Source organism: Leptopilina boulardi, unplaced genomic scaffold (genome assembly GCF_019393585.1).
Source record: "Leptopilina boulardi isolate dan_hultmark-lab unplaced genomic scaffold, ZJU_Lbou_2.1 LbouV2_121, whole genome shotgun sequence".
In the NCBI taxonomy this organism is placed as follows: Eukaryota; Metazoa; Arthropoda; class Insecta; order Hymenoptera; family Figitidae; genus Leptopilina; species Leptopilina boulardi.
Genome location: NW_026137665.1, coordinates 3,529,072 through 3,542,859, shown reverse-complemented (window position 1 = coordinate 3,542,859; position 13,788 = coordinate 3,529,072). Strand labels below are relative to the sequence as shown.

The following is a 13,788-nucleotide window of genomic DNA, read 5'->3' as shown; positions in this document are numbered from 1 at the left end:
TCGAGCTTTAGGGTGCTCGCACAATGAACAAGTCTGTATAGCGCTGTCCTTTTCTTCAGCTTCGTCGTAAATGCCTAACATGCATTTTTAAATATAAACAAAGGGCATTTAAACAAAAGAAAGTTAAAACGGTAGATTAAAAAGTTTGTCTGAAAATGTAGACATTTATTCACAATTTCGATTTATTCATAGGTATTAAGGGCAAGGTGTCTTCCATTGACAAGATAAATTTAAATTTTGTGAAAAACTCTTCAAAAATTACAATTTTATTTTAAAAAATGTTTTTTTAATATACCTTTACATGCTGATCGTTCTGTCCTTATCTAGAGCGTACAATAACGCATGAATTAGAAGAGGACAGAATGATTAGCATGAAAACTGTTAAAATCTTTAAAAAATATTGAAGTATTTATAGGGGAGAGTCGGGAGTTGTGTAACGGGTTTTGTTTTTCGATCAACAACTATTATATAAATTTTTTTTTTTACTATTCTATTACTTATATGGGTGATTCTACAAACGAACGACGAAAATGAAGAAAATATGGACACAACATTTTTTTTTTCATTTAAGGTCTGAAAAGTATTTTAACTTCAAGTTAATGACACTAAAAAAGATATCTGAAAGTGGCCAGACAAAATATTAAAAATTACAAAAGTTATGGTTGTTTATAAACAATGTATCCAGGAAATTAAGATCGTGTATAGAAAATTCACATTAACACAAAAAATAATTGATGGATTTATACAAAATTTATTACTCGGGGGTTTTCGGGGTCGCTGATTACGAATCCGAGGTCAGTTTTTCAAAATTCAAAATGGCGGACAAATATTTAAACTCATACTTACTTCAGACGAATATATTAAATTTTTTCAAAAGTTTTCCGCCATATTGGATCCGCCAATTTGAATTTTGATAAACTGACGTCGGATTCGTAATCAGCGACCCCCCCGAAAACCCCCAAGTAAAGAATTTTACAAGGATCAATAAAAGGTATCGGTTTAATTAGTAATTTGTTTACATAATTTGTTTATAACAAATTACGTGTGTTCTATTAGAACATAATTTTACAAATCACAAATCTGTAGGAGTACTTTAAGTGTCTAATAATGAAAAATATTTCGATTTTGTTGTGATATTCATACGATTCACGCAGGAAAAAGGTACTTTTTATTTGTTTATTTATATCAATATAATTATATATACAAAATGAAAATTAAAGATTGGGGTTTAGCAATATCTTAAAAATTTAGTGAGGATTATTTTAAGTTAAGAAAATCGAAAATTGTTAAAAAATTATTAGTTTTACGCTTTTTTTAGTGGTTAATGTATATCCTGTCTCAAAAGTGCCAGACGAATGAGAATTTGGCAGTTTTTTTTAAAAAAAAAAGGTAGAAACAACATTAAATAAAAAAATAAGCAATTCTATCCGATAGAGAATTCAAATTTGCAATACATAAGCCTATAAAAGGACCTAAAAATAATATTTTTTTCCAAAAAATTGATGCCAGACGAATGAGAATTTGTCTGGTCACAATGCAATCTTGGTCACAAATTGAGAAATCTTGGTTAATAGAATAACAAATTAAATAAAACGCGCGTGGTATCACATTAAATTTAGTTTAATTAACAACAAGAACGAACTGTAACTTTATTAGAATGTTGATTTTTAATAATTTTAACGTGTTTTCAACTGCCAGACGAATGATAACAAAATCTAGGGACAAAATTCGAGAATATATTTTATAAATAAGGTATAGAGTAATGTCATAATTATTCCCACTATAATAATCTACAACTATACAAAATTACAAATCCAGTATGAATTTTCCGCTAAACACTTGAAAAATAATATTTTTTCACAATATGAACTGTCAATTACACTTTGGGACATGCCAGACGAATGAGAATTTATCACTTTGATGTGTATTTTTTGCAAGAAATATTTTTTTTCATCGGCTGCTTTTTAGTGCCACAATAGAAACCATTTAGATTTACAATTTTCATAAAAGAAAAAATTATTTTTTTCAAAATTAATATACAAAATAAGCTTGACCGCTCATAATTCCCTCGTTTGTAGAATCACCCATATAAAACTTTTAGTGTACAAATACAACTTTTGGCATGATCAATTAATTAAAATTCAAAAGGGAAATAGAAATTTTGCTTGTTTTATGACTTAAAAAAAAACGTGCGGGGAGTTGAAAATAATTGATGAAAAAAACATATATTTTTTATAAAAACATTTTTTATTTAAATTATAAAATGTAAAAAAGTAAAATAATTTATTACATGCATATAACAAAGAGCAGTCTTAATAAATTGACAATAAGTATTTGACGTTTTTCACAGTTTTTTTGTCAATTAAAATTATATATTGCACTATTTATAACATCAAGGAAGCACAGACGTTTGAATTAAAATTATTTAATTAAAATCTATTAATCAGATATATAAAAACGATTTTCATGTAAACTTTTTTTTTTTTTTTTTTTTGATTAATTTAACCCACAAATACCATAATATTGCAGGCAAGTATAATCATTTTTTAAAAAACATTAATTAAATTTCTAAAAATACTTAATTGATTTGGCGATTTGTTTAAAAAAATAAAATAATAATGAAAAAAAAAATAGATTCACATTGGAGGTCCAAAAATATTATTCAGCTGTTGTCTGCATCGAATGAAAGTGGCTTGCCGAGGTAATTCTTTTAGTTTTTCGGCTCCCACGTAACTGCATGCTGAACGTAAACCTCCCATAATATCCAATAATGTATTTTTAATCGGTCCTTTATAAGGAATCTCCACTGTTTTTCCTTCCGGTGCCCTAAAATTTAATAATAATTAGAATGAAAAATTTCCAGTATATAAATGAAAAATTTCTTCAATATTAATTCTACCTTTTAAAATTTAGCTAAATAAAAATGTAGATATAAATAAAAATTCCGTTACGTAGAAATTCGATTATACTTTTTTAAAAAAATACAATTAGGATAAATCCATTAAAAATCATTTACGAATTGTTGATGATGTATTTTTAAAAAATCTAGTTTTAATATATAAGGCATTCTCTATACCAAAAAATATTTTTTAACACTATTTTTCTCGAAATTAACCCTTATTTTTCTTTTTTAGTTGCTTTAAAAATTTATTTTTATTTGAAAATTGATATTTTTTCCAACAGAACTTTATATAATGTTAAATTTCTTTCAAACTGTTTTTATTATAAATTTGTTAATGATGTTTAGAGGCCTTTTACAGTTAAGATGTTTATTTATTGGTTGACATAACGTTGTTACTACATGTTTCGGCTATTTAGCCCTCATCAGGTAAGTCAATGCACTTTTCAAATAAGTATAAGTATACAAGACAAACAAAAGACAAACATAAGACAAACACGTAAGTAAAACAAAATCTGTAATAAATAGAAAGATTTCGATTGTTATTTATTAAATTAGAATGTTAAATTATTAAAATTAAAAGAATGAAAGACTTACCACGTGTTCGATCACATTATTTTAATCTATTAATTTGATTAATTTATTTAATTTAAAAAATTAAAAATTCAAATTTAAGAATCCATGGTAAATAATGAATTTTTAATTTTTTAAATTAAATAAATTAATCAAATTAATAGATTAAAATAATGTGATCGAACACGTGGTAAGTCTTTCATTCTTTTAATTTTAATAATTTAACATTCTAATTTAATAAATAACAATCGAAATCTTTTTATTTATTACAGATTTTGTTTTACTTACGTGTTTGTCTTATGTTTGTTATACGGGGTCATCCATAAAGCATGTGATACATTTTTTCAGAATTTTAACACCCCCCCTGCCCCTTGTGATGCTTTTTGCAATACCGATTAATATGGAGTGTGATATTTTGCTGACCCCTCCCCCCTACCCCCTAAAGTATCACATGCTTTATGGATGACCCCATACTTATACTTATTTTAAAAGTACATTGACTTACCTGATGAGGGCTAAATAGCCGAAACATGTAGTAACAACGTTATGTCAACCAATAAATAAACATCTTAACTGTAAAAAACCTCTAAACATCATTAACAGAACTTTATATATTTTACATAAAAATGAGACAATATTGCGGGTTTTTCAAAAGAATATTTTCTATTTTTCTTGCCCTGTTTTTCATATTTTCAAATAATTGATTTCCAATAAAATAAAAGGAAAATGTTTTAAAGGGATACAAAATTAGGTTTTTTATTTTACCTATACCCAGCAACACCTCCGTCGTGTTTATTCATTGATGTACTTGATGACGAACCATAGAAAATTTTCATTTTTTGACCATTTTTTTCTATTATTTCACCGCAAGATTCATCATATCCAGCGAACATACCACCAAGCATAACAAAATCTGCTCCGGCACCAAAAGCTTTTGCTATGTCACCAGGACATACACAGCCTCCATCCTTAAAATATTCATTAATATTTTAATTTTCATTAATAAACTCAAAATGTTAATCTGGACCTCAATTTATTCAAATTTTAATCAATTATAATTTTTATTGATAAAAATTTATATTAGGGTAAGTCCGGGGGAGTTGGCCATGCGGGAGAGATGGCCAATTCAAATATTTTATAGAATTTGCTGCTATGTATCGCTTATTAAAGATTAGTTCGCTTTGTTTTGTGGCAAAACACAATTAAAAGAAAAAACTTTACGAATAATATTGAAAAAGTATGTATGTAACAAAGTATGTATGTATGTATTTACATTTATTAAAAAATTTTATTTACTTATTTGTGTCAATTTGTCTCCTGACATTAGGAGAGATGGCCATGTTTTTTCGAGGTGAGATGGCCATACTGTTTAAGTTATTGGTACCCTTGAGATTCGTGTGTTCGCTAAAAAAACATTCATTCTGTGGCAAATGACATTTTTTATGACATATATTACAACAAGAAACTCCAACAAAGATTTTCAAATTTAAATATGATCAAACGAGGGGGAATTTACTCAGGTAGTCAAGTGTACACTCTTCCTGTAATACTTGTGTAATAACGTGTAATACCGTGTAATAATGCGTTATTACGGTGCTGTAATAACGCAAAAAACTCTGTAATATCTCTGTAATAATGTGTAATACTCTGTAATAACGTGTAATAACTTAGTAATAATGGTAACATTAGGTGTAATACCGGTAGTCAAGTGTACACGTTTTTAACTAGTAAATTCCCCCTCGTGATTAAATAAAATAATCACTATTGTGTAATTAAATCTTAAAAACGTTTATAAACAATCATAACACAGGTCTACAAAATAAGATTTATATATATATATATAATATATATATATACAGTAAGAAAAGTTCCATGGTAGTCACAGCCCATGAAGAAAAAAGTCTCGGGGGTCATTATGCCAAAATGAATACATTACAAGATAATTGAGTCAGAAATTCTGATTTTTGTGTAAAAAAATATAAATAATATGTATATAGAGTGGTTTTTTTCTAAATTGATATTTTTTTCACTTGTATCATATTTTCTGAGTCTATTATGATGAGAATGTGTCTATTTTATGGACTGATTTTTTTCAACCCATTAATAAAATTTAATTTTTCATAAAAAATGTCTTTTTTGGCGTTTTTTAGGTGTTTTTCGACAATTAAACCACTGTAACTTTTACAATTTTAATTTAATCAAAAAATTTTATTTAAAAAAAATGTTTTCTTTTTCCTGGACTGTAATGTTGTGTAGTGAAAAAAAATTTTTTTAAAAAAAAATTAAATTTCAAAATTTTGAAAATCCCGCAGTTTTTGCATTTTTTGATGAAAATGGCTGGCTAACGAACTTAACCTGTATTTTGATACTAACTTTGTGTATGCAAAATTGCAAAACGATTTGTTTCGATTTACAAAAGTTATTGTGTCAACAACATTTTGTGTCTACATACGTACATACATACATACATACAGACACACAGACAGACACTTTCGCCGGACCATGTTTTTTCGACTCAGGGCACCTCAAAACGTAAAGATTTCATGGAAATAGTAAAAGTCAATTTTCGACCAATTATAATACCTTCTCATGTGATGAGAATGTAAAAATTTTATGTAAAAGGTTAATTAAAAGACTTGAAGTTAACTAACCAAATTCAAACTGCTCCATTTTTTATAAAAATATATTAAAATGTAGCGATTTGAAATTGGTCAGTTAACTTCAAGTCTTTTAATTAACCTTTTTAAATAAAAATTTTTAAAATTAATATCTCCAAAACGAAGCAAAACACCTTCGTAAGATTTTAAAAGAAGGTAAAGAATATTATAAAAAATCTTTGTGCAAACCCTCAATTTTTTCGGAGCACCGACAAAAAAGTTATAAGTAAATAAAAATCTTGAGAATATTTAAATAAAATTTTTTTTAAAATCGTATATCATCCAAAAATAATAAATTTTTGCAATAATTCTTTCGTTCCTCTGTGCAGAATAAAGTGATTTATGTTTTTGGTGAGTTCCAATATCTAATTTTTAATAGTTTTTTAATAATAGCGTTTTTAAAAAAATTGAAAAATTTAAGGTTACAAAATCACATTGTGAACCTCCTACTTTTGATATTTAATATTTTTAAAGGGAATATAATTTTTACCATAATATTATGGTTAATGAACTCAGGGAATCATCGAGTTTCACATATATTAAAACTAAATTTTTTTAAAAATTTGGTCGCAACCATTATTAGACGAAAGTCAGTGGAATAACCCAGAAGGAATGAGCAAACAACAAAATAAAATGACAAAAATTGTTCATTACAATGTAATTCAAAAGTTTCAAGCATTATTTAGCGTTATTGTTATTTTTATTATGTTTGTTTAACGTGTTTTTGTTTACGACGCCGTTTGTCATGGTTGGGCCACCCACCAATTTTGTAATATTATCATACGTCCCGACATCGAAAATTCAATTTTTTATATAAAAAAAAGAGTCAAAGATGCCATTACCATTAAAAAAAATTGGTCTTAATAAATTTTGGTACTATTTTTTAACTTTTTAGACCAATTTCGCGAATAATCGGATTTTGGTTTAGGCGGTTAATTTTATTTTATCATTTTCAGCTCAATTTAAGCATTTTTCTGCCATTTGCGGGTCCTTTTTGGTCAATTTCCTTCATTTCATATTGATTTACTACAGTGGCCCAAGCATCAAGCCCTGGCCCAACCTACACGAAAAAACTTTTTTTTTTAAATGCCTGTAACTTTTACACTTTTGACCCAATCATTTTCTGATGTTCAGAAGAAACATTCCACTTTAGTGTAGCTTTCCAACCATATACGAGAGAATTTAAAATTTACCCTAAAACGAAAGTTATGGGCACAAGTCAAAAACTGGTCCAACCATGCTAACTCTCCCCTACCTAATTTATAAAAATATTTTATTTTTATTGTCAATACGTACCAATTGTTCTTTGAGGTGTTTTTTCTAGTAGTTGACTTAATTTATAAAAGTAAGGTTTCTCAAGTACAACTATTTCTTCTGATTCATCAATAAAAACATCAGTATTATTGTAAAAGGCTTGAATTATTTCAAGCCAATTAATCTAAGAACAATAAATATAAACTTAAATTATTAACAAAAAAAATAATAATCATAGTAGAATGATACCAATTTTAATACAAAATTAAAGAGTTAAATAAATTTTTGTTTGAGCTAAATATTCCTAATAACAAGAAATAACATTTTTTTACCTTTGATATCGTGCTTTCATTATTATTGTTATGATTATAAAAATTCTGAAAATCGCTAATTCGCATTATTTCATATCCAAATTCTCTTCTTTTATTTAGAGTTAATTTAATCTAATAAGAATAAATTGATTAATAATACACTTTTCATTTCTTCAAATATAATTTGAAATTAATGCGATTATTACCTTCTCCAAGGATTTAATAAACTCAAACAAATTCCTACTGTCAATTTCGATTTCTTTTTCGTCCCTCATTCCTTCGGATTCTGAATATTTAGAAATTGCTTTGTTTAGAAAATTTTGAAATTTTGTAATATCATCATTATCATCGTTATTTCCATGACTGTATGAAATATATTGATTATAATAATGACTACTTTCCATATCATTCAAAAAATTAGTGTCAGGCAGAAACTTATTTTCTTGAGTAATCTGCAATATTATAAAATTTGTAATGTACATTTTATTATCGTAAAATTGGCATTTTGCTGTTTCATACTCTCTAAAACTGAATTAGTGAAAATTTCACTGATTTTAATTAAGTGATTTACTTTTCATAATTTCAATCAGTGACTTTTACTAAATTTGACCAACTCAGCTCAATATGTATTTATATTTATTATTGTAAAAGATTAATTGCTTCTTACCCCAATCATTTTAAGTGTGGAATTTTTTGGATTATGTGAAGTACCTATAGTAAATAAACCGTATGCTCTTATAGTATCGACATAATGAAAAACAACATCTTGCCAAGTGATTTCTTTTTTTTCCCATTCAGTTGTATTCATAACCATTGGCCAACCACCAATCTTGTCTATAATTTTCTTCAACGGTTCCAATCCTTTTTTCTTAATTCTATCTAAAATTATTCATAATATATTTTTTAATTTCAAGTTTTCATTAAATATTATTGTTATTTCATTGAAAATAAAAATTATTTGATTTAACAACAATCGGCTATATTTATTATCAAAGCAGATATTTTCTGTAATGAATAATTATTATCGTTTTGAAGGTGTCTGAGTTAAATAATAAGTATTTGATTGAAATACAAAAAAAATTATTGATTAAAATTAATTTTATTTGTTTTAATTAAAAATTACCTACTTCCAATTAAATGGTGTTTAGAAAAAAAATGTTCTTGAAAATACATAACGAATCAGGTATATAAACTTATTTAAATTAAATATAATTTTTGTTTTCAGTGTACGGAAAAAAATATTTGGCATTGACAGCAAAACAGTTTGCTGCATTGATTTGAGAAACAAAAATTTTGTTCAGTCATCTTAAAACTTTTGTGTTTTATGAACAAAATGTTTTGTTGTCAAAGAAGAATTTTCTTATCACTGAAAATTGTTGAACATGAATTAGACTCATAAAAAAATTAGTAAATTTTATAAATGATAAGAAGGAAAAATTAATTAATATTGGAACAACTAAAGTTTTTCATCATTAGGTATACAAATTTAAATATTGAAATTTCATAAAATAATTACCTTCATCCATACAAGAATTGTACCATTTATTCTCGAAAATTAATGGCTCAATATCCTCAGGACTTAGTTGCTTTTCTATAATTTCTGAAAAAATACCATAATGAAGAGTAAAAAAATATAAATTTCCTTATACAGAAAAAACCGAGGGGGAATTTACTAGTTAAAAACGTGTACACTTGACTACCGATAATACACCTCATATTACTCTTATTACTAAGCATTACACGTTATTACAGAGTATTACACATTATTACAGAGATATTACAGACTTTTTTGCGTTATTACAGCACCGTAATAACGAATTATTACACGATATTACACAAGTATTACAGAAAGAGTGTACACTTGACTACCTGAGTAAATTCCCCCTCGGAAAAAACATAATTTCAAATTGAGTACAAAATTTACACTCAATTTGATTTTGATAATCGAGAATTTTTATTTTTAAAACTGACTGTATAAAACTTAAATAATTTTCTCCTTTTCCCTAAATTGAAACGGGTACTATATTAAATTTTTAAATAAAAAATCTCTGTATATAGCGCCATTGCCCCTCTCTATCCTACCTTTTAGAATAAATTTTCTCTCCTCTGTACTTATTTTTAATAAATTCCAGTTTTGTTTGCCTTTAGGAACCGGATAATTAGATTGCCATGAACCACATACGTATAGGAATAAAAATCATCGCAAGGATTTACGCTTTCATTCATTCCCTTTTTAATTAATTCCGCTGTAAAACACAATATTATTGTTAAACACATTTTCAATAATTGTGTGCGTAGTTTAAAAATTAAAGGAAAAGTGCGATTCCAAGTGAGATTTTGACTTTTTCGGAGTAGGTTAACCGATTGCAATGAAACTTTGGAATTTTGTTATATATAGTAAGACTAATCTTTAACGTAAATTTCAGCCTAAAATATTTGTTAGTTTACGAGATTTGCAATAATAACAAAAAATTTAAAACTGCTATATCTTCCGTTCTAATAAACGGATTGAGGTCTACTTTTTTTTAAAATGTCAAGGAAAATGAGAGGAATAAATCTCTTTCAGAACATTTTTTTATAATTTTACAACTAAAAAAATTATTAAATAATAATTGAATAACTTTCGCGCGACTATCTAAAATTCAATCACTTAAACGCTAAAATGATTTTACCTGTGTTTTCTTTAATGTTCCAAAGGATTTTTATTGTAAATGTAAGTTTAACTTAAGAAATTTTATTAATTTATTAGTATAAACAATTGAGATTTCTGCTAGTTGACGTTCAGACGACATTGCGCACGCAGCATTCTCACATAGCCAACTGACGTGATTCGTGGACTAAATTGGCTATGTGAGAATGCTGCGTGCGCAATGTCGTCTGCACGTCAACTAGCAGAAATCTCAATTGTTTATACTAATAAATTAATAAAATTTCTTAAGTTAAACTTACATTTACAATAAAAATCCTTTGGAACATTAAAGAAAACACAGGTAAAATCATTTTAGCGTTTAAGTGATTGAATTTTAGATAGTCGCGCGAAAGTTATTCAATTATTATTTAATAATTTTTTTAGTTGTAAAATTATAAAAATATGTTCTGAAAGAGATTTATTCCTCTCATTTTCCTTGACATGTTAAAAAAAAGTAGACCTCAATCCGTTTATTAGAATGGAAGATATAGCAGTTTTAAATTTTTTGTTATTATTGCAAATCTCGTAAACTAACAAATATTTTAAGCTGCAATTTACGTTAAAGATTAGTCTTACTATATATAACAAAATTCCAAAGTTTCATTGCAATCGGGTAACCTACTCCGAAAAAGTCAACATCTCACCTGGAATCGCACAAAATTTATGTTTTTGAAACATTATCAAAAATAATGTTCAATTAGGTATGTGACGGCTTTTTAGGTATATTGTTTTTGATATTTAGTGTATATTTAAATCATTATTTGAAGAAACTAATACGAAATTTTTTACTGCATTAAAAAGGTGTATGTCTCTTGCTAAAACAGTGTTTTTAATAGCATTTCTATATTAAAATAAGGTAAAACTACCAATTATTATGATTCAGAAATAAAATCATTATTTATTTATTTTAATTATACAGCACATAAATAAACAATGACAAATAATTAAAAGTTGAAAATATTCAACTGAATCTAACATCACTGAAAATTAAAAGGCATTAAAATAAGCTGCAACGCTTATTATTTTAATCCAATTTTGCTTATTTTAATCCATTTTGGTATTAAAATAAAGCAAAATTGGATTAAAATAATAAGCGTTGCAGCTTATTTTAATGCCTTTTATACCCTTCAAATTTTGATTGGACACAAATATAAGCTTTTTATGCTTAAGTATTTTATATACATTCGTACAAAAAATTACTGGATTTATGGGACAAAGGTGCATCATAAAATTCATGTCTCATATTTGGTACAAATTTGTTATTTACAATTTTATCAATAATTTGTTATTTTAATATAAAAATGCTATTAAAAACACTTTTTTAACAACTAAAGACGTACACCTTTTTAATGCAGCAAAAAATTTCGTATTATTTTCTTAAGTTAATGGTTCAAATACAATAAATCTCAAAACCTATCTGAAAAGTTGTTCCATAATTGGTACTTTTACCAAATATTTGTTTTAATTTTCCAATATGAATAATAATAAACTTACCTAATGAGTGGCATTCCTTAGTTTCACAAACTTCCGAAATATTATTTTCAACATCACTTCCGAAAACAAGTGTTTTGTCTTCATTTATTATTAATAAAATTATTAAGTGGACGGCAAAAATTCTAGAACAATAAAATTTAATTTGACAATTAAATTTAATTATTTTTATATTTTAAAAATATAGAAAATGTTAAAATATAAATAATTATAAATCATGAATTTAAGCGGAGGGATAGATGAAATTTCAACACATTGAAATTAATGTTGTTAAGAGGTGACAATTTTTATCTGGCATTATTTGGGATCTAAAATTATTGTGAATTATTAAAATTGTTAATAAATTTTTTGTTGACATTTTAGAAATTTTATTTTTTGAAAATATTAAAATTTTTAAAAATCCATACGATTGATTGTTCAGAAACATGAAAAAAGTATATATAAAAAAAATATATTTACAAAATTCGTCTGGATGATTAATGTATTTTATAATTAATTTATATTATATTATTTTATATTATTTTATAATTAGAATGAAATGTTTCATTATACTCACAAGTAATAAATATTGAACATGTTCCATAAATGAATAAAGTATGAGAAAAAATAATTAAACATTGCCCTAATGTACTTTCATAGAGCGGTTCAATTCAACAATATACTCATCGCGTTTTTACTAGAATCGAGTCATATATATATGCCTTAGATTACCCAACATCTCACTAGCACTATATTTAATTTAAACTAAAAATTTTTATAAAGAGTAAACATGACATATATTTGATGTAAATTATTATTTATTTTTTTTTATTCCACTCTTTTCAAGTGTAATAAAATTGTTACTAATAATAGTTCTCAAATAAAATATGTATATGAAATATTTCACATGAAAACTAAGATTGATGTCATGGAATTTTTAAAATTTCTGTTAATTAATAGTGATTTGTGTACTTATAACAAAATTTTGTCTATTTTATTGTTTGGATTGATAGGATTCAGTTTAATGTAGAGACATGAGAGTAACTTAAAATTTATATAAAGAAATAAATTTTTAATATTTTTGAACGTATCGGTAATCATGTTTGTATTAAAGAATTTTAATATATTTTTTTTTAATATATTAAAATTTTAAAAATTAAAAAAATAAAAAATTTAAAAATTTAAAGTTTAAAGTTTATTTGAAAAAAATGTTATTTTGTACAAATCAATTTATATTTGGAAATAAAATTTTACTTGTTGGTAAATAAAATTTATTTGAAAGAATAAAGTATATTTTAATTAATTCTGACAACAATTTTATTTTTTTTCTCTAAGTCGTAGGTACGCATTGTTGTCCAGTTTATAAATTAATTAACTGTGACATGTTTCAGAAAAACTTTATTAAATAATATATGAGAGAATGTAATCTCTGCGGGGATAAAATAAATTGCAAAATAAAAAAAAATAAGTGGGGTGCGGAAAGATTTTGAGGGTGGATTATTTACTGGACATAGAAGAGACTTGAAAGAGAAATTGCATGAAAGAGGATGGTCCTGGGATGACATTCTCCTCGACATATAACATATGTGGATGACCAAAATAATTTATATATATATATATATATATATAAGGTAAGCAAAATGTACCGGAATTAATTGAACTAAATAATAAAACAATATAATATATAATAATTTTTTTTTTCCTGTAGAAAATTTCAGTAAAATTGTACGAAAAATTTATTCTTTCCCTCTTTTTCTTAAAAAAATCTGTAGGTACACAGCTTGGTACACAGAAAATTAAAAGGCATTAAAATAAGCTGCAACGCTTATTATTTTAATCCAATTCTGCTTATTTTAATCCATTTTAGTATTAAAATAAGCAAAATTGGATTAAAATAATAAGCGTTGCAGCTTATTTTAATGCCTTTTAATTTTC

General features: G+C 25.7%; 2 protein-coding genes across 3 annotated transcripts in view; both read right to left on the bottom strand.

The window, feature by feature from the left end:
* Positions 1 to 2,636: 2,636 nt before the first annotated feature.
* Positions 2,637 to 4,377, bottom strand: LOC127284924 (GMP reductase 1-like). The gene is made up of 2 exons (XM_051310649.1): positions 4,238 to 4,377; positions 2,637 to 2,826 (listed from the first exon to the last, which is right to left on the bottom strand). The coding sequence occupies exons 1-2, from the start codon at positions 4,375 to 4,377 to the stop codon at positions 2,637 to 2,639; spliced, it is 330 nt and encodes a 109-aa protein (XP_051166606.1).
* The window catches only part of LOC127285991 (endothelin-converting enzyme homolog), a 26,402-nt gene continuing 16,891 nt past the window's right edge, over positions 4,278 to 13,788 (bottom strand). The window contains exons 4-9 of one of the 2 annotated variants that reach the window (XM_051312245.1): positions 9,211 to 9,294; positions 8,362 to 8,573; positions 7,901 to 8,146; positions 7,716 to 7,826; positions 7,426 to 7,567; positions 4,278 to 4,440 (exon numbers count right to left, since the gene is read on the bottom strand). In XM_051312245.1, the coding sequence (XP_051168202.1) occupies positions 4,415 to 4,440; positions 7,426 to 7,567; positions 7,716 to 7,826; positions 7,901 to 8,146; positions 8,362 to 8,573; positions 9,211 to 9,294 (821 nt within the window). In that variant the 3' untranslated portion in view covers positions 4,278 to 4,414. The other variant, XM_051312253.1, reaches the window with a different exon arrangement.